The sequence below is a fragment of the Rhipicephalus microplus genome, chromosome 7, assembly GCF_043290135.1.
Source record: "Rhipicephalus microplus isolate Deutch F79 chromosome 7, USDA_Rmic, whole genome shotgun sequence".
In the NCBI taxonomy this organism is placed as follows: Eukaryota; Metazoa; Arthropoda; class Arachnida; order Ixodida; family Ixodidae; genus Rhipicephalus; species Rhipicephalus microplus.
The window spans coordinates 30,237,421-30,265,382 of NC_134706.1; the positions used below are offsets into that span (position 1 = coordinate 30,237,421).

The 27,962-nt window shown below is 45.1% G+C and overlaps 1 protein-coding gene across 4 annotated transcripts; it reads left to right on the forward strand.

The window, feature by feature from the left end:
• Positions 1-223: 223 nt before the first annotated feature.
• LOC119179461 (uridine phosphorylase 1) lies at positions 224-27,938 on the forward strand. Of its 4 annotated transcripts, none has more exons than XM_037430534.2 (8): positions 224-516; positions 9,868-9,997; positions 13,558-13,719; positions 16,471-16,585; positions 18,310-18,380; positions 20,250-20,391; positions 22,760-22,906; positions 27,717-27,938. In XM_037430534.2, exons 1-8 carry the CDS (start codon positions 260-262, stop codon positions 27,866-27,868), a joined length of 1,176 nt encoding a protein of 391 aa, XP_037286431.2. In that variant the 5' UTR covers positions 224-259; the 3' UTR covers positions 27,869-27,938. The 4 variants fall into 4 exon arrangements, with proteins under 4 accessions (XP_037286431.2, XP_037286429.2, XP_075725028.1 ...); XM_037430532.2 differs by having other exon boundaries at positions 245-516; positions 9,865-9,997; XM_075868913.1 differs by having other exon boundaries at positions 397-530; positions 9,865-9,997.
• Positions 27,939-27,962: the final 24 nt, after the last annotated feature.

Here is a 27,962-nt window from a genome sequence, read left to right on the forward strand (position 1 = left end):
TGCCTTGTGGTGTGTCGTTCGCAGCGAGCACGAACTTATGCGCATGCGAAAAGAGAGAGAGAGAGGTAAGAGAAAGGGAAAAGAAGAAAAAAAAACGTCACGTGAGACCAGCTATACCGTTTGTTTCTTGCCTAACCCAAACCGGTCTGTGCATGCGTTCCGTGTCTGCGCGACATTCACTGTTTTTTGTTTTTTTTTTCACTTGCCTGCCTGTCCCTGGTTGCCTCACAACGGGCACGTTCCGTGAACGTTATCAGATATGCTTTCCGCCGCCGCTGGCGGTCTCTCGCGAATCCCGCCGCCTCGGCAAGAAGACGGGGGCGAGTCTCCTCTCCCCCGCGACCGCCACTACTCCTCCAGCCGTCCGTCGCAGCAACCGGTGGCTGTTGCTGGCTCGTGGCCCAGTTCCGAGTCGGAGCCTCCGGCGTCGGCGATGGAGAACTACGAGCCCCTCCCACCGCCGCAGTCTCAAGCGACTCGGGAGCCGGTGTGCCTGTGCTCGCGGGACGAAAACGGGTGAGAGAGAGAATGTAAGCTGCATATCGTGAGGAGTGTTTTTTTCCCCAGCCAAATGCATGAAGCCCGACCTAGCCTAGACTAACCTACCCGAACCTTACCTAACCCATAGCTTAACCTATGACCTAACCAACCTAACCTAGCTTAGCCTAACCTATAGTAACCTAGAAAGCAGAGCAGCTCGAGGTACTACGCGCACACGATTTTATCAATACCGTCATCGTCGGCATGTATAGCTTTTTTTTTTTTTTTGAGTCTCTGAGGCCTTGATTAGCAACGTTGATCGTGTAATCCTTACAGTAAACAGCAAGCAGCTCTCGTGTTAAAAAAAAAAAAAAAAGGATTCCAGCTGGCCACGACGTCACGGCCACGACGTGCTGGGTACGCATTCTCTTGGGGCGCTGCGAGCTTGGGAGCGCGCGGCGTTGCGTGCCCAACCCATACCCAACCGGAATGCCTTTTAGTTGGCGCCACGGTGGCACGCACGCAAACGCAAGCCGTACGGAGTTCACGCGTGCTCGCAGAGCCATAGCGTCTTGTTGCGTAAGTATTACTTAAGTCTTTTTATGATTTAAAATGTTAAATTAAACATACATAGTGATCAGGACACTTTTTTCATCGTGTACAGTATCCTGGTATACGCAAAGAAGTGAAAAATACAAGGTTACTATAACGACAGTGTCGACATCTTGTGACACTTCGTGCAACCACAGTCATGAACTTGTTAGCTTTCGCGTAATGTTTTTGAGATGAAAACAAATAAAAACGTTACTCATTTGTAATATTGTCGCTGCGCAGTTTTTGCATCAGATGTACAATGCACAATGTTTCTGCAAACACAATGTTGTGGTTGTCTGTTTCAATATAGCCGCACTAGATGGCGCCACCTATTCAGCTGGTCGGGGCTGGCATATATTTAGTTTCTATGTTCCAGGCCATTCTAGCTTTGGTAATCTGGCTGAAACCGCGTAATCGCTCACACTTTGGCTCGCACTTTGCCGAATAAGCCAAAGTGCTCGCACTTTGGCTTATTTTAACTCGACGGCTAGAGTATCCGCAGAGCGGATACTGTGAGTTCTTGCGAATGTGGACCTTACAAGGCGGCCGATCCATACTGTCCAAGATTGCGCGTCTTTGTGTCATGCTATTTGTATAGTGGCTAGCCACTATAATATTTGCGCTCAAAACTTAATTGTCAAAGTGCTGGCTCTGGCCAGCCTCGGCTTTGGTCGCCGTGAAGGTAAAATGATGCGCCAGCATGTGCGCCGGGGCAGCTTATCTCCGCTAGGAGGCCAGTGGTGGCAGCGTTGTTTATGGTCGCACAGACGCATCGCCCCAGCGATCTTGCGACGCATCTGTTTGGGGCTTCGCGCATGCGCAATACCGCCGCCCCAACGTCCTGCGTACGCAAGCCGCTTGGGTACCCAGCACTAAAACTCCCTTAAAACTCGTTTGAGCAGGTTGCGGAAATATACGGAAGTTAAGAGCGATGCGGTACGAATAGATGTTCTCTCGATCGTGGCCTCGCGGGTGATGAACAGTTTCTGATATAGTAATCTGATAATTTACCGAGGTCACCTGCAATCTCACGCTGCCACATTGTATTGTTGCCTGAATAAGAGCGAGTGACCGTCGTCGCGGGAACTCATCTGTTGGGCAACTTCGCGCGCGGATGAAGGTCCGATTCCCGACATGGATGAATGAAAAAATAAAAAGCAGCTTGAGGTAGCATTGCGCAATGTGACAGTAAAAAAGAGAGTGGTGGGTGAGGTACGCATACGCCAAGCATTGGCTTGGACCTGATGTTGCCGATGGGGGCGAGGGCTAGTGATTTTTTTCAGAAGATGGGTTGGAGGCAGGGGTGTAGAAAAAAAAACGGTTTTGGGTGGAGGGGGAAACTAATGGTCATTGTTCGCTCTGTATGCCACGCGAAAAAAAATTTCGGGGATGGAGGGGCACGGACCCAGTGTGACACCCCACCCCCTGGCTGCGCCACTGGTCGGAGGTGTTGTTAAAGTTGACGTGGTCATCGAAAGTGACGACCGCAAAGGCACTGCAAAGACATTTGCCCGTTTTTTTTTCTTTTGTTGGGGGGTGGGGGGGGGGGGAGTACATGAGATCGTCCTTATCAAGCCTGTTTTGCCCGCCTGCGTTTCCTTTGTTGAAAGCTCGGTGCTCGATCGTCATTTTCTGATCAAGAATTTCGATGGCGCGCTGATAGAGCGTATGCCGTTCGTAACAGGAAGTGTGACACGCGCGAGGCAGTGAAAGGCACTTGACAATGACCGCGATTTTTTTTTTGTGTGTGTGTGTGGGACAGAGTCGGCTATCCCTCGTATATTACTATCATGATGTTGGGATAGATAGATAGATAGATAGATAGACATATAGACGGATAGATAGACGGATATACGGATAGATAGATATACGGATAGATAGATATACGGATAGATAGATAGATAGATAGAGATAGACAGACAGATAGATAGATAGATAGATAGATAAATAGATAGATAGATAGATAGATAGATAGATAGATAGATAGATAGATAGATAGATAGATACGCAGTAGACTGCAAAAGTGCTTACCCTACGCAGAGAAATGATTCGCATTTAATAAAACGCTGCTTATGCGTTTCTTTTCTGTTCACGGGGAAAAACGAACTTGGTGTTACCAAAAGAACAGACTCTTGCGGCGTTATCGTGGTGGACAACGAGGGTGGTTCAAAAGTTCCGTTTTTGCCGGGCTGCGCTGCGCTCACGCTTTCGCATCTTAGCGGTTGTTTTCGTTTGTGCATAGCTGCATCTCGAGGGTACTGTCAGTGTCGCATATTGCTGCGCTGGCTTTTCCGGCTCACGAAACCTGCCCTAACTGCAATTTATGAAAAAAAAAAAATTGGCCCCGCATCTGCATTTAATCTGCAAATTTCGTCGAAAGACGATAGTCTTGCGTGTGGAGAGAGGGAACAAAACATTTATTTGATGTTCTGCTGAAGAAAATTGGTGAATGGTTTTCTGGAGGCGCTGCGTTAGAGTGCCTCGAGCGTGCAGCAGAGTCGAACGAGCGTGTCAAGTCACGTCACACGTGAGACATGACCGCCATCTGGCAGTTTTTTTTTTTTTCAAAAACAAAGCGCGTGGCTCTGAGACTGGTGTGCGCGCCTGCCTCAGAGGTGATAAGGTGTAGAACGCAAGGCGACGGGTAGGTGACACCACCGTCTCCTTTTAGCAAAGCGTTGGAAACACTCGCCTTTCCGTTCAAGCGTTGGATGGTCAGCGCAGCGTGATCAGCGCTACGGTCCTTAAGATATCTTATGTATGCCTTTCCTAGTAAAAGGCGCACATGCATAATATATACGTGTTGTTGTGGTGCCCCAGACACGCGCAATAATTGCTTTTTAATCAACAATTGCACAAGTATGAACGCTGAACCTTGAGCAACATATAGGTGGGCGCTGCGGATGGGGTCGGCCGTTTCAAATACCCGATGCTGTTAAGAGTGGACAAACAGACAAATGCACAGACAGACAGACAGACCAAAAATTTTGCGTCGAAAGTCCCCAAGAAAGACTATCGTCTTTAAAAAATGCCGTGTCCATGCTGCAGCCCCGAAATCACCGACTTTCCAATGGGTGCCACGGAGGGGCCTCCTTAGCTCGAAGTGTTGAATATCCGCCTATCTATACGAATGTGGTGTGAATGACAAAATCTACTCTTGGCAGGCCCGTAGCCAGCAGTATTTTTGGAAGGTGGGGCGCTTGTTGAAGGTCTTCAAAAACACCTACATTAGATGCGAAGCAGCTCTTTCACTAGCCTGTGTAACGCTGTCCTTCCGTATCTCCGTGTCAACGCGCCGCACCGCATCCCCCCCCCCCCCCCCCGCTGCAGTCGTTGGAATCGATGCCAAGTAAGTCAAATCGCAGCCGCGCGTTGACGTCACTCGTTCTCTCACCCGCAGCAGCTGCCGGCCCCCAATGTGTTGCTCCTCCGCCTGCTCGCAACACATTTCTCTCTCTCTTCACCCTCTCCACCGCCCGCAACGCTTGACCGCGCGTCGAGTGGGAACACTTTTGGCTCGTTTATATGCGATGAAGATTTTTCAAAATCCAACCCGCCTACCATGTCTTTGCCTTTCAAAGAAACGTTTACTCGAGTAAAAGCTACACCGAGTTTCGCTTCAAACCGTTCTTCCAGCAGCTGCATCGATTTCCGTTTCAGCCGGGTCAACGGCGAGTGCACCGCTGCTGCTTCGTATCCTATCATGGTTCCTCTCGGGGAGATGATCCATGATTTTTTATTATTTTTCCTCGGTAAAACACTTGCCCCCATCCGCATTTCAAAAAGGGGGCCCTTCCCCTCCCCCCTCCCTTGGCTATGGACTTGACTCTTGGGCTCACTTCATTTTTGTGCAGAGGATTACAAAATCAACCCTAACGCAAGCGTGGTTGTCCTTCGAGCTAGCGAAGAATTTGCTGGGTACCAAACTGTCACTACGAGATTTTTGCATGGTATTTCAAAAGCACGGCGAGTTGTATTTTGCCTTTAGTTAGGCCTGTAGCCTGGAAGTTTGTTCGGGAAAAAAAAAGGGGGGGGTGGGATCAACCATATTTTATATATGTCCGTGCGTGTGTTTGTTTGTGCGCGTGTATATTTACGCAAGCAAAATTATAAAATTTCGAAAGAGTTGGAACCCCCCATCCCTTCCCTTGGCTACGACCGTGATGGGTACCGCGGGTTGCAATCGAACCCGCGTCCTCGATCTCAGCGGTGCGACACATTACCTGCTCAAGCTGCCATCCATGAATCGAGTGCATTAGGTTAACGTTCTTGCTAATAGGATCAGCCAGCATTTTACATTAAGGGGGTGGTCTGATTTCTCTTTATGAGCGTTTGTGTGTTTGGTTTGCATCAGTACAAAGGTGATATGTATGTACAAACTAGCGGTGAAAATGGTTGGGCAGCTAACCCACCCCCTTTCCCAGAAACCCTTATGCCAACGAACCGTAAGCACATATATGACGCGGCATAAGCACGCATGAGCAGCATCAATAGGTTCCGCTTAAAACATTCGCTATTCAAGTGTTTGGTACCGACACTGGTCCCGCGCAGCGGGTTGGGGATCCTCAAAGCGTTGCAAGTTTCGCTGCGTCGTAGCAGGTGACCGGTCGGCACCGGGGATCGAAACCCAGTACATCCCGTATTGGAAGCTGACACCCAATTGTCTCGCCACCGCTGCGGCTATTTGGCACCGAGTGGACTCCCATTTCTCTAACATTCTCGGAGCTGGGTGATACGATCCTATGATGATGCGATCATTTTTTTTTTTCGTTTACCGCTAAGATTGTACGCCAACGAGTGTGCTCTTGACCGACCGCTGTTGTTGGCCTCGGAGCCCGCTCGTTTTGCTGCGCTTGCAAACACGCTTGCACGCGTGCGAGTGCTGGGGAAACGCGGCGTATAGCGTTTCTGTTCGGTTATCTAATCAGCGGCGCCCTTGCGGTCGCGGCACTTCACGGCCGGGCCCGCATGCACAGCGCTTGATTGCGTAAACGGAACGGGCGTTGTTGTCACGAGGTCTTTCCGAGTGAAGGCGGCAGATTGTATCTCTGGTTGCGTAATCGCGGTTCTCGGAAGGGGTTCTCTCCTACCTAAATACGCAGGAATAGACGGAGAACTTGTTTTGGCGTCTGCCGTCCGCATCGGTATTACGCTGGTTACGGTGCTCAGTTGCTGAAGCGTAGGTCGTGAGTTCGATTCCAGCTTCGGCGGTCGCATTTTGATGGAGGCGAAACGGTGCAAGCCCGTGTGCTTATATTTTATGTGCACGTTAAATACATAAGTAAAACGATGTATAGGCTTAGCTTGATGAATTGTACCCCAAAGACTCTAATGACGTACCATCATATGTCTAATGATAGACGAGAAGGCCAAAGTTTCATTTTTTTTAATGTCGCTCCTAAATCTCCGCGCTCGTGTTCACGGATTTCAAGTCGTATTTTGGCGGAATGGCCGCAACACGATTTCCTAAAACTTAGTATGTTGAGTTTATGGCCCTCCAAAGACAATATACTTCGTTTTTTACTGATTATGAACTACGTAGAAACCACCTGAAAAATCTATAACGTAATGCCGTTTGGTGTGGGAATTCGAAGGCGCTGTCGCCACCGACATTTCCTTTTCGCGTTTTTCTTGCTTGCCAATTGCTTTCTCGCGCCAAGCGTGCTGACTTTAGAATCTTCAAAAAAAAAAAAAAAGTAGTTTACTAAAATAACACAAATGGCTTTCCTCTTTAGTGTCCCTTTAAGGAACACTATATGGTCAAGATGTTTTAAGCTCCATCATAATGACATCGTGGTTTTAGGATGTCATATTGTTATAGCTTTAGCGTCCGTTGAATAAATTTCGACGAGGACATTCGCACTAAAAAGAATGTCGGAAAACAATGCACTAAAATTTTTTTAACACGAAAGTGTTTCTCCACTGACGCATTTCCGTCACGGATATGACGTTGCAAAATACACACTAACAGATGGCAAAACAAATATCTACAAGAAAATGTTCCGTCATCGAAAGTTGAACTTACGACCTCTCGCTCGACAGTGCGTGGTGCGAAACGACTCGGCCACAAACCGTACGTTCTTCTTGGTACTAACGGCGAGGTGTTTTATATACATCATTTACTCTCGGTGGTACTCGGAGCTCGGTGATTTGAGCGTATTTTTGTTATGACTAGCGAGATGGCGCGAGGGTGCGCTGTAAAGGTCGTCGCTCGATTCGCGCGCGCTTATCTCGTGATCAGGGTGGTTTGTGTGTTTTGTGCTGACGTTGAAGTTCCAGAGAGCCCGAATGGGGACTTTGCTAACTACAACGGCCGCATTTGCGAAAGAAGCGCGCTGCTCTGACACAAAGTAACTGTGGCAGTTGTTGGATCGCGCTCGTCCGTGTACTTATAGATTAAGGTCAGGTTTTAAAGACCCCAGGTGGTCGAAATTTCCGGAGCCCTCCGCCACGGCGTCTCTCGTAATCATTTCGTGGTTTTGAAACGTTGAACCCCGGGTAACATTTCACGTTCGTCCTGTGTGCACTTGTGCGCTCGTTTCATGCGTCTTTCTTTGTGCTTGAGCAGCACGGTTTAAGTGTAGAGCTGTGACAAATGTTCATTTGCGCTCGTCCTGTGTATGTTATTGAGAGAGGTGAAACTTTCTAGCTCCTTGCCGTTCATCGCGCGACGTTACAATTCGCTGCTATGACATTTATTCCTTTGCCGTGGTGGCGAAACATTCGACAATAAACGCTGAACTTCCTCTGTGAAGACATGTTTTACCAATTCCTATGACGGAAAGACCAGCCATGTCTTTTTTTTTTTTTTGTCAGTTCATCAGGAGAAGCCTATATTTTCGGGTCACTGTGGAATGACGGCCAACTTACACCGCCGGTTGCGAGCCGACTCCATTTCATGAACGCAAATGTTTCAACTTGTTCACCTCACTTGACTTTCTGCCGGCCTCAGCGGCAGATTTAATTCTTTGGTTAATGATTATGTTGCTTTGACTTCGTACTAGATACGGGCCTTGCACATTACATCTCCAGCCTAGCTCCGTTTTTATTTCCTGGGCATAGTTCAATTCTCACCGTCTGGTGAAGTAAATACACCTTAATTATCAGTGCTTTTACATGACCAGACTGTATTCAGTCGAACTCGCGACTGAATTTCAACGCTAATATCGCTACACCGCGCTTGTTTTCAGATTCACGCTGCTGTCTTTTCGTACCTTAGTGTTATGGCTCTATCGCACGCGGAATAGTCGTTAAAGGGGCCCTGGAACTTATTTTTTCAACATGGTTGGAAAACGCTGACGATTGATAATCGTGGCTCTAGAGAGCACCTCAGCCAAACATTAAAGCGCAGCATGAAGCGCGAAAATTACAATTAATTTTCAAGTTCAGTTTTAAATCATACCGTCACTTTCTAAAAAGGCTGACATATACCCAAATTGCGGCCATTGGTCAATTTTAGCATTGTGAGTTTCATAGTTACCGAAGCCACCGCGAGAGGTCGCCACTCCAGCGTGCGCTCGCTAGCTATTACAGTGACAATAATCTGCACGTTCGAAGAAAAGAAAATTTATTCTGGGTGATAAAGCGTGCATGACTTGACTTCTTTTCCCTGTAACATCTGTCTCTGCTTAGCGTCAAGCGCACTCGTCAGGACGAGAGAAAAGAAAAAAGCGTAAATTATAGCGTCCGACAAAGCTCTGAAACTTCGCTCGTACTTACCCGGTTCTAAAAATTTTTGCAGCAGTTGATTCGCGAGGCATAAGATCTTTTAATAAAGCCGTATTCGACACTTGCATGAACAGTCATAGCAGGGCTCCTCTAGCCTCTTTAAAGGCACTGGTAACTCCACAACTTAAAAGTAGAATGCATGCTGTCACGATTCAACCATTGTTTTGGAATTGGCATCGTACATATAGTGACATATTACGTAGCAATTCCCTATGACATTTCGCATCATGTACAGGAAGTGTTCTCTACAGTTTCTTCTCAAGTGCTATCAGTATTCCAGTTCATGGTGGCGATGCAGCGTTTTATCAATAGTAGTGAAACAACTGTGCGACTGACTCCAGCTGACTTGATCCTGAGGCTGCACAGCCCACATCGTGTTGTATATACACCACGTGCAAAGTGTAAAAAAATAAAGGACAATGTTCACCTACATGCGATTGTTTATAGTGACAGTATTACCGCACTGTTTTTTCTCACTTTTGCATTGTGGTGCATGTAAACCATAAAGCGGCACACTTGCGACTAGGTGATTAGAAGGCAGCCAGCACGTTCTCCCCCCCCCCCCCCCCCCTCTTATCCTGTGCACGCCTATGGATGTGAATGTGCTCACACATTTGAGAACACGGTCATGCAACCTTACAGTGTAGCTTTGGCGAATGGTTTTAGAAACCAACGTATGAAAACTGACATAACGAAATGTCAGTTATAACGAAGTAAACGAAGAATCAGCTTGACCTTTGTACGCATTCACCAAAGCACGCTTAAAAGTTTTCATATGTATAGCGAGGGTATCTTGCGTCAGGTGTGATTTTGTTGTGGCAACTAACATTTGGCATATTTCCTTGTGCGCAGTTTTTGGTACGTGTCATGTGTCCCTGGTGTTTTTTTCATTGCATGAGCATTAGTTACGCAAATATTAAGTATTACTGGAAGGGCATTGCAGCGGGAGAAGCAGCTGCGAGCTTAGCGGCTCTCTCAACACTGGAATATAAAGTGAATGGACACTACCCGGTAATCTGACATCGATAGCAAACTGCCACATGCTTTCACCTTGCCCTGCAGCAGCAATGGAGACACCGAGGGCTACGTACAGCTTCGCAACCCACACCTGGCGAATCTCAGCTCGGACCACCTCTACCACCTTGCCTTGTCCACTACCACGCATTCTCTGGTGGACATGTTCGGTGATGTCAAGGTTGGTGTGCTGTTCACATGCCAGATTTTCATGCGGGAATGCATGAGCGCTGTAGCTGATACGGGGTAAAAAAGAGCTCAGTTGAAGGCATTCTTTTCATTACAATTGATTTTAAAATATTCGATTTTTTGAAATGGAAAGCTTGCCCTTCATCGTCTGTAATGAGCAAAGAACCTTTTTCCGCTTGCGCTCGGTTGTCTGGTAGTTCCTTTTGCAGCTCTTTGACTCGAGTGGTGCCTTTGTGTCCGCGGCTGTGTAGCAGTGCTTACAGTGCTCGGCTGCTGACTCGAAGGTCGTGGGTCCGATGCCGGCCGTGGAGCTCGCATTTCGATGCAGGTGAAATTCTAGAGGCCCGTATACAGTGAGATGTCAGTGTACGCTAAATATCGCCAGGTGATCTAAATTTCCGGAGCCATCCACTACGGCATCTCTCATTGCAGTTTGGTGGTTTTAAGGAGTAAAAAACGCCAGATACTATTAAGATGTGCCCTTGTCTCGTGTTTGTGATTTTTCTATAACATGTTCGTGTTTATGCTATTTGATTGGCCAATAATTAAGCACAGGGGCGGTGCCAGGGGTGGGCATGAAGGGGCTGGAGCCACCCCAAAAATTTTGTCAGCTCCCCCATGCCCCCCCTTCCCCAAGAGGGAACACAGTCATAACACAATGGCTAAGTTCCAGGCCTCCCTGTCCCCCTGAAGGAACTGGCTTACCGCTGGTTCCCCCCGGTGATGCAATCTTGGCGGCGTGCCTGATTAAGCCGCACGACAGTTACTACTACACACTTTTAAATATTGCGAAACTATGAAAAAGTAAACGAAAGAAAAAAATCACCGACAATTACGATATTGCCTAATACGAATCGTGAGCCCAGCTGATCAGGTGTTTTGATTTTGGGATCAGTTAAGATAAACGCTTCTGTTTTGGCGGCGCCCACCTTTGGATTGCGCCGGCGGTGGTAATGAGCCTTGGCTCGGGCAGTTTGTTTAGCAGCATTGGCAGATGAGGCACTAACAGCACTTGCATCACTCATTGTTGAGAAAAAAAAAAACTAATCGAGAATATCTTGTATGTACTAGTACATGAACAACTTCATGCAGCCCATTTCATATTAACCACCACAGACTGAGCGTAGCGTGACGGCCTCGCTAACCGGACGACCGCAGAAGGCAGCGTGTGGGTGCTTTCCACTGCAGCCGTCGGAGACAGGTCTTTGTTCGCACAGTGCTTTATATTCATATATCGGTGGACGATGCTGAAAGATGGAGGACAGATTGTGTTAGAAAAACTAGCCACCCTGTTTACGAGGTGTCTCCTGACGAGAAGAGTATTAGTGTCTTGGAAGAACGCTAACATCATCTTAATACAGAAGAAAGGAAATGACAAGGACTTGAAAATTACAGGCCGATCAGCTTGCTCTCTGTAGTATACAAGCTATTTACAAAGGTAATTGCTAACAGAGTAAAGAAAACATTGGAATTCAATCAACCAAAGGAACAAGCAGGATTTCGAACAGGCTACTCAACAATCGACCACATTCATACTATCAATCAGGTAATAGCGAAATGCTCAGAATATAACCAACCACAATACATAGCCTTCATAGATTATGAGAAGGCGTTTGATTCAGTAGAAATATCAGCCGTCATGCAGACACTGCGGAATCAGGGCGTAGATGAAGTATATATAAACATTCTGGAAGAAATCTACAGGGGATCAAGTGCTACCATAGTGCTTCATAAAGAAAGCAACAGAACACCAATCAAGAGGGGTGTAAGGCAGGGGGACACAATCTCCCCAATGCTATTTACCGCGTGCTTACAGGAGCTTTTCAGAAGCCTAGAATGGGAACAGTTAGGGATAAGAGTTAATGGAGAATACCTTAGTAACCTGCGCTTGGCCGATAACATTGCATTGCTGAGTAACTCAGGGGACGAATTGCAACTCATGATTACGGAGTTAGACAAGGAGAGCAGAAAGGTGGGTCTTAAAATTAATCTGCAGAAAACGAAAGTAATGTACAACAACCTCGGAAAGGAGCAGCGCTTCGAGATAGGTAATAGTGCAATTGAAGTTGTAAAAGACTACGTCTACTTAGGGCAGGTAATAACCGCAGAGCCTAACCACGAGATTGAAGTAACTAGAAGAATAAGATTGGGGTGGAGCACATTCGGCAAGCACTCTCAAATTATGACAGGTAGATTGCCACTATCCCTCAAGAGGAAGGTATATAACAGCTGTATCTTGCCGGTACTTAGCTACGGAGCAGAAACCTGGAGACTTACAAAGAGGGTTCAGCTTAGATTGAGGAAGACGCAGCGAGCGATGGAAAGAAAAATGGTAGGTGTAACTTTAAGAGACAAGAAGATAGCAGAGTGGATTAGGGAACAAACGGGGGTTAAGGATATCATAGTTGAAATCAAGAAGAGGAAATGGACATGGGCCGGGCATGTAGCGCGTAGACAGGATAACTGCTGGTCATTAAGGGTAACTAACTGGATTCCCAGAGAAGGCAAGCAAGTTAGGGGGAGACAGAAGGTTAGGTGGGCAGACGAGATTAAGAAGTTTGGGGGTATAAATTGGCAGCAGCAAGCACAGGACAGGGTTAACTGGCGGAACATGGGAGAGGCCTTTGTTCTGCAGTGGACGTAGTCAGGCTGATGCTGATGATGATGATCGGTGGATGTCTTCGCCAGATGCCTTGGCGATGGCATCATCGGCAACCACACGACGGCGCGCACTACTGTGGTGCCGCGGCTGACCGCGGCACCACAGTAGTGCGCGCGGTCACGATATGCTGGGCAACCTGCATATCATCTCCCCACTGTAGTAATTGTAGTCAAACGTAGTTTCCTACTCGTTGCACTCTTCTCACCTTCGCCCATGGCGAGATAACAGGTTACCCAGCAGCTGGTGAGCAGAATGAGCACACTGCACCTTCTTTTGTTTTACTGTTCAGCAGAATTGACTGCTACTCGTTGAAAAGATGAAAGCACAATGTAAATTTTGACCAGGTACTTTAATGTTGCTCAATAAAGGTGAGTTGCTTATTATGTGTGCAGATTTTTTTTATTTAGCCTCTTTGATTAATATAATTTTCTTTTTCCTTGAAAATTGTACCCTCGTGAGATCGCATTGTGTAGTGGTAATAACAATCACCGCAGTTTTACGCGCCAAAAGCATAAGGTATTACAAGGCACACTATTGTGTGGGACACCGGGTAACTCCTGCGACTGCCTAGGATTGTGTAACGGGTATCTACAAATGTGTGCGCAAAGGGGGGGGGGGGGGAGTTGTAGGAAAATCTGCCTCATACATTTACTTAGTAGGGCATGTATGGTGCGCTTCGCTTCGATAAAGCTTTGGCCCCTCTGAAGGGAAACACTGCACACGCTTATGAGCAGCTATATATCTAAATACACGGGTGTTCTTCCCCCATCATTTAAATGTGGCCCTTGTAGCTGGGAATAGAACCTGTGCCCTTAAAAGTAGGGATGTCACTATTTACTTCCTGTACGAAACACTGACATCAGTGTGGCCGCTTTGCTTGAATGGTGCAGTTCGTGTGCATGGGTGGCACGCCGTCGCGCATGGAGCAATTCGCTCGGCTCGCCAAGGAGAAGCTCGGTCTCAAGTTGCCCACTGGCACCGACCTCTGCGACCTGAGCCATTATGCCGGCCGCTACTCCATGTACAAGGTTGGACCCCTCCTTTCCATCAGTGTGAGTATGTGCACAAATGCCACAAACGTTTCCCTTTGTCGCTTTCGAAAACATCCCAACTGAAACCACGCTTTGTTTTGCATAATTGTTTTTTTTTCTGCCAGTGCTACTATAATCGTACAGGTAACTCTTTGAGCAATTCTGCAACACTTTTTGACCCAGGTGTAAAAAGGATGACAATCGGTAGTTGAGGTGCCCAAGTTCACTCGAGCCAAAAAATATAGTGCTGTCCACTGCCTGCAATTTACTGTTATCTTTACAGAGTTGGCTAAAACTCGCTTCATATGTCCAAATCACTGCACCAAATACCATAAGTCCACAATCGTTGGCAAATTGTAGCATCTAGAGCTGCATAGTTAGCGTGTCCGCTGTGGTATGCCGTCACGGGGACTTTCGCTGTCACGCGATTGCGCTAAAAGTAAGAGGTTCATTCAAAAAAGAAAACGAAAACAAAATGCTTGTGGTCATTCAATGCGCGCTTACAAAGCAAAGATTTGCCTTCTCTCTTGTCGTCCCGCCCCTCGTGATCTCCCGTAGCTCTTAGTGTGCTAACTGGTACGAAAAGCGAGAGAAATTGCTTAAAAGCATACGACAAGTCCTGGCAACGCCGCATGCACTTATCTGATTCTGAAAGAAATTGTGGCAATGGATTCGCAAGGCATCACAGTATTATTCTATTAAAACTTATAGAAGCGCGGCAGGGCTACTTTAAACATATTTATCGCATTGAGGGTCATCAGCTAGTCCTTCCAGACACACTGTCTGCACTGCTTGAAATACTACCATGCAGCAGACATATACAGTGAGGCATCAACATTTCGTGAGACAACTGCTTCGGACGTGATCGGCGGCACCCCATGATTTAAAAACTGTAGGGAATCTCTATGATGGCTATGAAAGCCCTGAATGAATGGCGATCGACCTTTCAGTTAGGTGGAAGTGTGCACGAAGTAGGTCACCCTAGGCAATGGAGAGGAAGTGAAGAACATGATGTAGCCAGGGCTTTTTAATACCTGTTATGTACAAGTGCTAAATGCCATTGTTTGTAAAAGTAATCAAGCCACTTGTGTCAAGTAACGCACTTGTGTGGCTTCTCACTCTAACTGCCTTTTCTTTTTAACTGAAAACCTTTAGATTACTCATCAAACATGAAAACTGACCGACATCCCTTGTCGGCCTGTCTCGTCGGTGGCGTCAGCACAATGATTCAAGAATCATTACGTGGTTATGTCACCCTATGTTGTCATCGTGATGTCACAGATCATTAAAAAATTTCGTGATGCCATGACGTAACACTCATGACACGTCACGTAATGTGACATGTTGACGTCATCGTGATGTAACAGTGACAGGCAATGTAAAGTGACATGATTACATCAACACATAACGTCACACCTTGGACAGAGGGTGGATCCTGAAGGCAGTGGAAAACCACGTTAGAGGCAGAAAGCTTGATCAGGTTGGCAGGTCAAGGTGGAACCAGTTGACTGAATTGAAAAAGGAAACGGCTTTCACCTTCCAGTCATCTCAAGTGAAGGCATAAGAAACCCTGTGAGTGTTGTGTTCTAGGATTTGGGGAATCTCGATGGCATGCTTATACTCTGTACTGCTGTTACAGAAAAAGTCTGGGGAAAAAAAATAAGTCTTGCTAATTCTCGGCATGTCTGCCATACACAATCATTGTCAGTTGTCCAAACGAGCACGATTTAGTTTTATGCAGCAACCTGCGAGGGAGCATTGATTTTTGTATGTGACGGTCACCGTTAGGGGTGCAGATAAATGTGGCACTTTGTGAAGAGAGCCACAATAATGAAAGCTTTCTTTTTAGTACTCGGCTTGTACTTGCTCCGAGAAGGAATGATCGAATTAATTGATTGGCTCGGTTTGTGTTTATCACAACAAAAAAAGTGGAATTCTGATGAAGTCGTGCGTTTGGACTTGCTTTCTTGAGTGTTCGCCGAAATTGTGGTGCATCATTGTTGCATCTTTTTCTCGGTCTGTGACGTTCATTGTATTATGCAATAAAAATTGTGCGATAACATACTGATGAAAAAACAAGGCACAGGCTCATCTGAAAACATCTTCGTTTAAGATACTTTTTGGCTGATGCACTCGAGCCTTGTTGGTTATGATAACAATAACATCAAATAATACACTTTTATGAGGTTGTCATACCACTCCTTGTAAGAAGGGTGAATACACGATGGTAATATTACATCCCTGTCCTTCCTCTTTCAATCCTCCTCCTCCTCCTTACCATTATTCCTGTTTAATGTGCCCTGTAGTCTAAGTAATAAAAGATAAAAAATGTAAGTGTAAAAAAAAAATTATTTCTCATGGTGACGACAATTACGTCCTCTCTTGTCTGCTCTGCTCATCATGCCAGGAGCCTATTGTCAGGTCTCTTGCTTTGGCACCATGACAGAGGTCGTGTCTCATTCACTGTTAAACTTTGAGTAAACTACAAGCATTCTTTCAATTCATCACATGCCCAATTGACAAGCGTTGAATGTCGTCTCATTTTTTGCATTGTTGCGGCTGTCAAAAGATGGTATTTGGTTTTCCTCCTTTAATGTATCCTTCCCCGGGCCGTTCAGTTGTTCACACTTCAATGGCTCACACCCCGACCGGGCAGTATGTCATGCTATGCGATAACTGTTTTAATATCTTTTATCAGCACGTTGTTATGCAGGAATTTTATGCTATCTAGGAAAAAGAAAAGGCAAATCGCATCTCGTTTTCGGCACACAGCATGGCATGGGCGCTCCATCCCTGTCCATCCTGTTGCATGAGGTGTTCAAGCTGCTGCACTACGCCCGCTGTCGGGACGTGCTGGTGATCCGCATCGGCACCAGCGGAGGTGTTGGTGAGTGACCAATAAGATGTCTTTTATCGTCCCCTGCCTCTAACAATAAGAACCAAACTTTGCAGGGTTCCTTATGTATTTGGTGCTGTCTCAGCCAACTCGAAGGTGATAGCTATAATTTTTTCTTTTCTTTTTTCAAGTCAAGCTACGCTCAAACCTCATTACAAAAAAGTTGCATCTTGTGAGAAAATAAGTTTGTTATATTTGAAAATTTGTTATAAAGATTATTCCTACAACTGTATTTATTGCAAGTCTATTTTTAAATTACTACCTTATAACCGTGTTCGTTATATTGAGGTTTTAGAATATTTGTCTTCCAACCCCCCCCACCAAGAAATAATTTCGCAACTAACGTGGTTTTGCATAATGCCTCCGCGATCAGAGACGTAAGCTTTCTGCACTTCACCTTGTTTTGCATGGCCTTCAATATCACCCTATCTTTGACTAAGCAATGATGTCATGTGATGGTGGCATCATTGACACCACAATAACATCACAAATTTCAGTTAACTGAGATATCGCAGTGACATTGCATGGTGAAGTCATCACTCGGTGATTTTCTGCATCATTTGTGTTGGCGTAAGCTGATGTGGGACACCAACGCAGGGTGCTGGTCAGCTTTCGCGTTTTATGACGTATATAAGGTTTTTGGTTTAAAAAGTCATGAGACATAGGCCAAAATCGTCAGACTTGCACTCAGTCGATATAATGCAAGAAATATGGCAATGCAAGTGAGTGCTTTAGTGCGATAGGGTTAAAGAGCTCATTTTTCAGAATTCCAGCGTCGGAGCTGATGTCTGCATCGGTGTCATTGGTTGTGTGTGAAAAAGCATCATCCTGCCTGTGACTGAGAAATCGAGAAAGATGCAAATAAAATAAATAATGAAAAATTCCACGTCTGAGTGAAGATTGAACCCGGGTCGTAGTCGTGGCAAGCGGATGTTCTACCACACAGCCACCTATCTGCTTGTGAATGCAGTGAAAATAACTCTCTGCTTGGAAATGCAGTGAAAGTAACTTTGATCCTTTACATACACACGTGCCCATCCTGTATACACGCTTCACAATACAACATGAAATATTGCAGTAATAATGCACGGTACAGGCGTACATTGCCATCGGGCATCAAAACATATGATTATCATGATGACTTCATGATTTAAAGCCGGTCACCTACTGTAAAAGGTACACACATTACTGTGCGTATTTTCTTGAGGCCACATAACGGGTGCATAGCAAGTTCATAAAGGTTTCATTCACGAAGTGTTTGCAGTAAGTACTAGGGACAGGATATTGCTATTGCGTTTAACTCCCAACGGCGAAGGTCCCTATGTAATGAATGTGAATACAGGTAATGTTGCCTCTTATATAAGTAAGTGTGATTTAAAATAACACCTATGTCACATGACTCGATGCTGAAAACGAAAAAAGGGCACTTCTGAGCACTATATTTTCGTGTTTTAATTCATGGCTACTGCACATACTTTAAATGTTTACACAAGCAGCATAATAATTGAGCAACTTGGCTAGCATCTTTTATAACAGAGGCAATGACACACAGATATGACCAGTATGGGGATAACAGAAAAAGCCATCTTAAATATTTTCATTTCGTTTCTATGTTTATATGTTCTGTGCTCCATTCGGAAGTTCTTTGTGTGCCAACTTATGCTGCGTTTGGTTTTTTTCATGGTGGCCTTTTTTTTTCTTGTTCTTTCATGTAGGCGTGCCCCCTGGTTCAGTCGTCGTGAGCACCGGTGCTGTGAATGGTCTCCTACGGGAGGAACTAGACATGGTCAGTTAGTTTCGAAAACTGGTTGCCGTCCCTTCATTCTCATTGGATGTAAGTAGTCCGGAATTTACGGGAAGCAGTAAATTCTTATCACATCGGCATGCATAGGATTTCCCATCAGCGGTCAAGTATCGCCATGGTGCTTCCCCCCCCCCCCCCCCCCAAAAAAAACTGCATGATGGTTGCTATAGATAAAAATGAAGCAGTGATAAGCTTCTAACAAAAGCCTTTATTAGTTTCGAGCTCTCGTGGCTAAAGGCAGGAAGTAAACAGTTCTTTGAATGAAACATCAGGGATGGTTGCCGTTGTTGTCAAACACACGTGTGGCCAGTCCTGCGCGTTAAAATAAATGAGGCAGGTGTGACGAAGTAAAGGCGAAAGCTGCACCCCCTTTTTATAATTAGAAGGATAACCGGACTCCCCCATCCTTCCATTGTGTGCACACTAGTGTATTTGCCCATCTTTTGTGAAGTGCCACGCTGGAGGTCACGTGTCACGTGATACACTTACAAAAAAAGTTTTCCACGCTCATTACCTCGGCCACGAGCAGTGCTTGTTAACATTCCAGAGGATTACGCGAATACAAATAGCCTTCGAAGTTGTCGGAAAGGTGCCTTTCATCGCAGCTCAATCAGTAGAACATCGGACTCCTAATTTGAAGGTTGTGGGACCAGATCCCACCAATAGAAACTGCCATTTTTTGCTCACTTTTCTCGCTTCAATTTTCGTCCTAATCACTACAAAATAGTTAATGACAACAATTAATTCCTGCTATGCTGTCCTTGGCTTCATTGTCTGTTGGGCTCATTTTGTTGTGCCTAAATAAATAACGAGGCCCTCTAAAAAAAATTCCTCTTCTTTAAGCTTTCAAGTGATAAATGTTTGCAGTCAAACCTGATCAGTGCGAAGCAAAGTAAATCATGATTGAGGGCAGCCCACGGTACAATATCGACAGATCGGTGTTGCTTGCACATGAGTGTTTTCGCATGTGAATGTTATGACATACGATTGATCATTGTTGCGATGTGGTGGCGTAAAAATACATTGGCTGGGGCAGAAGAAATGGAGCAGCAATCTGGTGTTCAGTAACTGCAAACCCCTCACAGGAAATCTGCTGGGTGTTTTCTATATGGAAGCCGAAATTTTATTACGAGGGATGTGCGAATAGTGAATTTTTAGGTTCAAGGGGAATTCGACATGAACAGTAGCCTGGTAGAATAACATTAAATCTAATAGTTGAATGCCAGATATTACATATCTTAAAGGAAATATGAGAATATTTGTCATGATCCAACTACCCTGCACAATATTTTTTTAGGCATGTGTGAATGCTACAGTGTACTGAAAGCAACTTTGAATAGTAGCAGGGTTGAATTTCAATAGGATGCAAGTGATAACTGGTTAAATATGTTGCATACTAAAATTTACTCTACTTGGAGCATGTAAGTCCATATAACAAACATTGAAACTCAAAAAATTATTAACTGACAATTCCATGGTAATTTATTCTTGAAATGTGACTTTGTTGCAATGTGGTTTCTTTTGGGTTAGTGTTTTCACAGCATTGCATTTCTATGCTGCAGTGAGGCCACTTTTAGAGGGATTACATACATTTTAATATATGCCTACCATTCATTTCGAATACCTCAAAATATCCAATAATTTAAATTTATGTCTAAGTGAATTCAAATACTGTATCGTTCATTCGAACCTTGGAAGTGATCGAATACATGCCTAGTTCTTACATTTTTTTCGAGAACGCCACATTGGTCGCCATTCATTTTATTTCTATGATGGTCAACTATTCGTCACCTTCCTTGTTAAAAGCAATATCAAATATAACCGTCATCTTTGTCTTCACAATATACGCAGCATGTGCTCGGCAAGCTCGTGTCCCGTCCTGCCAAGTTGGACGCAAAGCTGGCCGAGGAGATTGCAGCCGAAGCCCGCCGCTCGCTGTCTGGGGTCAATGTGGTTTTGGGAAAGACAATGTGCGCCGATGACTTCTACGAAGGTGAAGACTTTGTTTCTCAAATCCAACTGGGTTGAAAAAATGAAATGGAAACCACCGATGTGACAGAGTTGCGATTCTTGACCTCAATTAGCTGGTTGTCACGATTTAACAACGGACCGAAACCTGAACTTTTGATTTTGTACAGGATATTGTGGAGAGAAAAAAAAATTCAGGAAAAGGGTAGCAGGCAAAGCTCCACGTCCGCATGCCTGATGAACCACTTTCTACTCTTTCTTTACATTGCAGTGCACATTGATTCCTCTGGTTTTCCTCTTCTGTTCTGAGAATATTTGCTTGACCTGCGTGATTAGAAGTGCAACACTTCAGTCGCTACCGGCAACAATGACTACCGAGGGTTCATATCCAAGCAACAACGAAATGCGGCAACGCAAAATGTTAAGTCCTCTCGATGAAAAGTCAGATCAATGTATCAAGGATGGTTGATCGCCGACAAGCCCACAATTGAGACAGACAGACGGACGGACGGACGGACGGACGAACGGATGACCAGACGGGCGACCAGACGGGTGACCAGGTGCACGATCAGACGCATGGATGCACGGACGCACTGAGAGATGGACAAACAGGTGGACAGACGGACGGATAGACGAAGAGAGAGAACTTCATTGAAGTCCTGAGGTGCTGCGTTGTGACACTCCTTTTTAGGAAGAATCCCTAGCAGTTGCGGGCCACTCTCATGTAGGAACAGGAAGACCGTGGCCCTCCGCCCTCTCCCAGGCTTTCTGGACAGCCCAAAGTTGAACTGAGAAGTTGTTGCTGTTTAGGGCTTCCTTCCAGTCCTCTTCTTTGTTAAACTCTGCGTCATGTAACGCATATTGCCCGAGCATACGAGTTAATGAGCAGTATGCCTCTCCGCAGTCCGGACAATGCGGTTCGATGTTGGGAGCATCAGTTATTGGGAAGACTGCACATATGCGTGCAGTGGCGAAATGCAGCTCTCTTTTGAGGACCGCATTTGATTGCCCTCGCGGGGGTCCGCTTTTCTTGTGGTCACTACTATAATGGTGACGATACTTGGGAGACAATACGTTTAAGTTTCGTTCGAAAAGTTTGATCTGCGTGTCGTGTAGCAATCAGGTGAAAAACGCTTAGTGCGGTGCTGCTTTGTGACCTATAAAAGAATACGCTGCACATTTTGGTGCTGAGGAAGGTGAAAGCTTAAAAAAAAAAGAACACTTTTGCTCCTGTATCTATTCAGACATACAAACTGAAATTACCGTCTCTCTGGTGTTTACAATTGGGAGACTGTCGTACAACAACAGACCGAATCACCTACGAAGTTTAAGATTGTTTAGTCCAAAAATAAGTAAACATAAGATAAGTTCTTTTAGTGAGGAGCACTGTCATTGCTTGCTTGTTTATCTAGTCTACCGGTCTAACCTGGGTTATTCTTATGGTGTTACAGCTATTGCATGTGTTCTTATTTTGCAGGCAAGCTTTTTTGACTGCTATTTGAATGCTTCTGTTCATTTTTCAAGCAAGAATATATCATATTCTGATATGATACATAGGAATTAGTCTATATTTTACAATGAGTATTTATCAGAGCACACACTGGGCCTATGAAAAGAAGCTCTAGGCTGGAGGGCATGCAAAAAAAAAAACATTCAAGTAGCATTGCATCTGTAAAAAATTTCCTCATGTACTGTTATTGTAATAGCATTAGTTGGTGCATGTAGCTGTGAATTGTCCTAGTGGTATTAGTTATTAGTAACAATCAAGACTCCAAGAGTAAATATTTGTAAGTTCAACAAATGATTTGATTGTGTAAGTGTTAACTCTGTCTGGTAACTGATTCTGTAAGAAAATAACATGAGGAAACAAAAATGTTGATGCACTTCAAGGTTACTGAATAATTGAATGATTAGTTTCACTCTGATGCGTTGAATCAAATTGTTACTTTCTATTACTGAATGTAGTGCTCCCTGTTTTCGATGTATCGAGTTTAGTTACTCATTATAAGACATACATATGATACTGATAACTGATAATTTTTTATATTAATAATTGTTGTAAATACTTTTAAATTATGATATTATAAATGCACTAAATCTCACTATAACAAAGTTACATCTTACACGAAAACAACTTCAACTTCATTATATTCAAAAATTTGTTATAAAGGTGTATCACTAACACTATCTATCGCAAGACTATTCCCAATTTGCTTCGTTATAACCAAGGTTATATCCGGGTTTGTTATATTGAGGTTTGAGTGTAACAAGTTTTTTTATAATGTATAACTCGGTAACCACCGTTGTTTTAGTGGTGAAACCCAAACTTTTTCAATGCATAGTTGCGACGAGCTGTTGGCCGAATCTCGAAATGTGCACATGCTTGTTTGCAGGTCAAGGCCGGTTGGACGGTGCCTTCTGTGACTACACGGACCGGGAGAAGCTGCAGTTCCTAGAACAGTTGCGCTCCATTGGCGTGGTCAACATCGAAATGGAGGCCACCCTCTTTGCTGCCATGTGCCACCATGCTGGCATCAAAGGTCAGTGTGACCTTAGCCCCCTCAAGGAACAAAGTATGATGAACGGCACATAAATGCTGCAAATTTATAAATTTTTATGCCAAAGAACTCAATATTGTAACGCAAATAAGTGAATGGGTTAATACGTTGATTATTTTTCATATGCATTTATTCCTTATTATAGTGTAATTAAGTATGCATCTATTCAGAAAGAAGTCTTGTTTTGTTTTTTCACGGTAAGAGTAAAAAATTAGGCTCACAATTTCCTTGAAATTTGTGACTGGCGATATCGATTCTTCGAAAAAAAATCTTGCACTATTGACGTGTCTACTGAAAAGTGGCTCATCGAACAACTTGTTGAACACAGCAGTGCCTTTCCAGTGGAGACGAAAACGCTAGAGGGTCGCGTACTAAAATTTATGTCCACATTAAAGTACTCCTGGTAGTTGAAATTTCCGGAGCCCTTTTCTACAGTGTCTCTCATCATTTTATCATGGTTATTGTTCTGGGACATTAAACCTCAGCGATTATTATAGGAGTGTCTTCGAGAAAGTCGCATGATGCAGCAGTGCTCGGTAAAATCAATGGAAGACGTTTGGCTATTCAGGAGGTTCACCGTGTCCAAATCTCAGTGTCTCATTCATTGACGGCCACAAGTAGCCAACACAGCTAGCATGAACTAGCTTTGTACCCAAATGTAGACACTGCCACTGAAGGAGATAGAGTATGATGCAGGGGAACGATCTGGATTGTCGGAAAGTTGAGCTATTTTGTTAGGACCTGTTGTTGGGACTTGTGTGATCGTGTTCGATTCCATCAACAGGCCATCCCCGTACATTGACATAAAAAGGAAAGGGTGTTGCATAGAGGGGGGAGGGGAGGCAAAGTGAGCCCCATAAATTGACATACCATATTTTCCCGTGTATAACCCTTGCCAAAAACCCAAAAATTTCAGTGGCAAAGTGGAGGTGCGGATAATACGCGGGGTTTTTCCTATAGTGCTGCTTCACAGCAATGCGTGTTGTGCTGTGAAGCCCCTTAACAGTGTAGCGAAGGCTACGGAGGTGGTTTCCGCAAATTCGTGTTGCTCCGCAAGTAGCACGGCAGCTCGCGACTAATTTTGGTTTTGCTTGCTTGCATCATTGAAGGGTTTAGGAAAACATTTGGGGAGAGACAATTTGATTGTTGAGTGTAAAGTCTCACTGTCACACCACAAGTATATTTTTTGGACGTTCGCGGCTGCTCAGTGACCCTCCACATGTCTCTACGTCACGGACGCCATGTTTACTTTTGGAAAGGGCTTGCCGAAAAGGTGGTGCTGTCTAAGAAAGTTTCATAAGAAATAAAGCAAGTTTCATAATAAATAAAGCAGTATTTATTTCAGCAAGGCAAATGAGATATTATAGTGCCTATAGAGATATTATCAGTAAATTAATGTACTACTTTTTAACGTGGTAGCAGGCATGCATTTCGGTTCTGTTGTTTCCAGGGTGCTGTTACAGTGTACTAGAAGGGGTAGTGCTGTCAAGTTGTCGCCGAGTGTGAGCGCTCTTTACCTCGCTGATACCGCTAGTTCTCCACATCTCGACCCGTTCGCCAAGCCTAAGCCGATCTGTTCTGTCACCATGAGTAGCGTACGGCAGCAGGCCTTCACGGCACAGCCAAAAGCTTAAGATCATCGCCGTCGCCGAGGAATTCGAAAATCGTGAAGACGGCACGATGTGGACGAGTCCTGCGTGCGACTGTGGAGAAAGAAGAAAGAGAGCCTACAAGCCGCGCACCGCGACTGTAGGTCATTTCGTGGCCCCAAGACCGGTGCCTACCCTGAGCTGGAGGCGGAGCTAGTAAAGTTCATCGAAGATGTGAGAAGCAGGGGTCACGCCGTATCGACCGAGATGGCCCAAGTGGAAGCGCGGCGACTTTCGAGGGAGCTAGGCCTACCTCACGAGTTCCGTGCGAGCCGCGGATGGCTGCACCGCTTTATGAAGCGGCAAGGACTCTCAATCAGACGGCGGACTACAATAAGTCAACGCTTGCTGGCTTCTTATGAGGAGAAGCTGCCAAAGTGCCAGAGATATGTAATTGGCCTGCGAAAGCAGCACAATTACATTTTCTCGCAAATCGGCAATGCGGATGAAACTCCTGTTTATTTTGAAATCCCGTTGGACACAAGGATTGAGAAGACGGGCAGCCGTTCGGTGAGCGTGCTGACCGGTGGGAACACGAAACTGCGCATCACAGTCTTGCTTTGTGCCCTCGCCGACGGCACGCAACTGCGACCGTACGTCATCTTGAAAAGGAAAACTCTACCAAAGGTTCATTTACCTGCCGGTGTGGTGGCGCGCGCACACGAGAACGCGTGGATGAACAGTGACTTGTTCGTAGACTGGATCAAGACGGTATGGGAGAAGAGGCCCGGTGCGATGCTCGCAAAGAGGTCCATGCTCGTTCTTGACTCGTTCCGGGGCCACACAACTGAGGAAGTGAAGGACCGCCTTTCATGCAACGGCACCGACTTAGTTGTTATACCCGGTGGAATGACGTCAATGTTGCAGCCTCTAGATGTGTCGCTTAACAAGCCCTTCAAAGCGCATGTCAAGTGCTATTACGCCGAGTGGATTGCCGAAGGCTGCTACGACTTGACGCCAACAGGTTGAGTCCGAAGGCCTGATATTGCCCTATTCTGCAAGTGGATTGTCGAGGCATGGAAGGCCATTCCAGGTGAGATGGTGCGAAAAAGTTTCAAGAAATGCTGTATCACAAACAACATGGATGGAACCGAAGATGACCTCGTGCATAATAGTGAGGACTGCGGCTCAAGTGATAGCTCTAGCGAGAGCAGCGACAGTGAGTGAATGGTGACTGGCCTTGCAGACAGCGTATTCTGGTTGCTAAATAAAGCTTTTTCTGTCTACATATGTGCTATGTTGCTTGAGCAGTAGCTTTTGTGCAGCCTTTCCTGTATATCAAATGTGCGGGCAATACGCGGGGATTTTTTTTTTCTTTCTCGGTGAGCTGAAAGTGGGGGTGCAGATTATATGCAGGGGCGGGTTATTCGCGCAAAAATACGGTACACTCAAATCTCGATATAATGAACCAGGATATAACGAATTATTGGTTATAACGAAATAAATGAAAACTAAGTTTGTCGTAGCTACAATGCTACAACTATATCTTTATAATGAATTTTCAGATATAACGAAGTATTTTCGTGGCAGGTAGGACATTGTTATAATGACGTTTGAGTGTGATAGGGAGAGGGGGGGGGGGCACTGCGACCAACCTTCGTTCCTCCTGAAGGGGAACCCTGCGGGTGGCTACGTTCTCTTCTGTTCTCCCAATGTTCGCAGGCTTCACCCTGTTTCATGAAAACAGTGTACTCGCAGCATCTCTCGCTTGGACTTAAATTTCAAAATGGCACTCAACGGAGCTGGTTGATTTATTGCCAACCGTGCTTCGAGAAGCGAGACCAAGAGTGACGGACGGAGAGGTAGGACAGATGAGAATTTCACTGCAATAACAACTGTGTACGTGGCCAAATGAATAGCCAAACAAGCACAGTCAAGAAGAGACACCCAGCACTGCCAGCAGTGTCCCTGCGTCATTTCTATGAACTGATTTTTACCTGTCAGACCGATATGGAAGTTCATGTCTTGTCAGAACTACTGATGCTGCACTCGCACATGTGCTTCCTTCCGTCTCGATATCAGTGGCTTACTTTATGGTCTGTTTAAGTTTGCTGCACCCCCCCCTCCTTTTCCTATAATGGAGAATCGCTCAAGATACGCCTGGCATTTGCTTTCGATTCAACCGTCTTGGCTGCGTACTGAAATGGACGTGACCTCTCGTTATCACTCCACTTATATCCGAACGAAGCTTCCATATGGAAGTCAAAATCTTCGTAATTTTTTTCAGATCCTTTCAGTTGGGTCGGCCTTTATGCTCTCTTTTTTGCATCATAGCTTGCATCATTGTTTTGCTCCCTTTTTCAATTCCAAAAGAGGGTAGGGGTGGCAAATAGTGAAATTGAAGCTAATAGTAACTTGGTCGAATAATTTCAAATCTTATAGATTGAATATGTACTGCGTATTAGATAGAAAAATGAGTATCAATTTTATGACCGAATTCAATCGCACAACATATTCAAGAATTGGGACTAGGCATGTACAGATGTCACTTTTTGAGTTTTAAGTGTAGTTCCATGAAAGCAACTTTGAATAGCAGTACAGTGCCAGTAATCAGTGGTAAGATACATTACTTTTCAAAATTTACTATATGCAGTATACATTAGCAATAATGTGCTTCTAAATAGTAAAGAAATCGCTAATCGATGTGAACGTTCTATATACATTAAAGCTTGGAAGTGTGGCTTTGTGGCAGTGCTGATTTCCACTTTGTTGGTCGTTTCTTGGCATAGCACTCGTACAGTACAGTGAAACCACTTGAAACCCTCGAGGCTGTTAAATTTACGTTTATTCATTCATTTTGAAATGCTGAATAATTTCTGTCAAAACGAATTTGAATACTGTACTGCTCATTCGATTATTCAATGTGCCCAAATATTCGCCCATGCATTGTAGTAGTGTCTGCCTTGTCATGCACTCTCGCGTAGTTTTAGCATTAGAGATTAGTACTACAATTAGTCTTCGTATAATACTACCATTAGCCAGTAGTAGCGTGAGACGTTCTGTTAGCTTCAGTATGTGTCTCAACAGTAACATTACCTACGCTATGCTAAAGCTTACCAGTGTAAAGGTACTACCTGAAACTTGTGTGTTGTGCGTTTACTGCATGTAATAATTGTGTTGCGGCCCTTGGGCAATGCACGCAGGTGCCGTGGTGTGCGTAACCTTGCTGGACCGCCTGAAAGGTGACCAGGTCACTGAACCCAAGAGCGTCATGAGCGAGTGGCAGCTACGTCCCCAGCACGTAGTGTTGCGCTTCATACAGCATCGCCTGGCAACTGCCGGGTCGTCATCCTAGTAACTTCACTAACATCCTCACCCTTCACCACCGATTGCAGTTCAGTAAACTTTTCAAACAACACAAAAAAGCTTACTTCTGTCACATCTTGTTT

Bases quoted from the DNA above. Each gene is read 5' to 3' on its own strand.
- LOC119179461 (XM_037430532.2), top strand. From the start codon at position 260: ATGCTTTCCGCCGCCGCTGGCGGTCTCTCGCGAATCCCGCCGCCTCGG. The intron at 517-9,864 runs GTGAGAGAGAGA...CTTGCCCTGCAG, and splicing joins TGCTCGCGGGACGAAAACGG to CAGCAATGGAGACACCGAGG. The intron at 20,392-22,759 runs GTGAAGACTTTG...GCTTGTTTGCAG, and splicing joins CGCCGATGACTTCTACGAAG to GTCAAGGCCGGTTGGACGGT.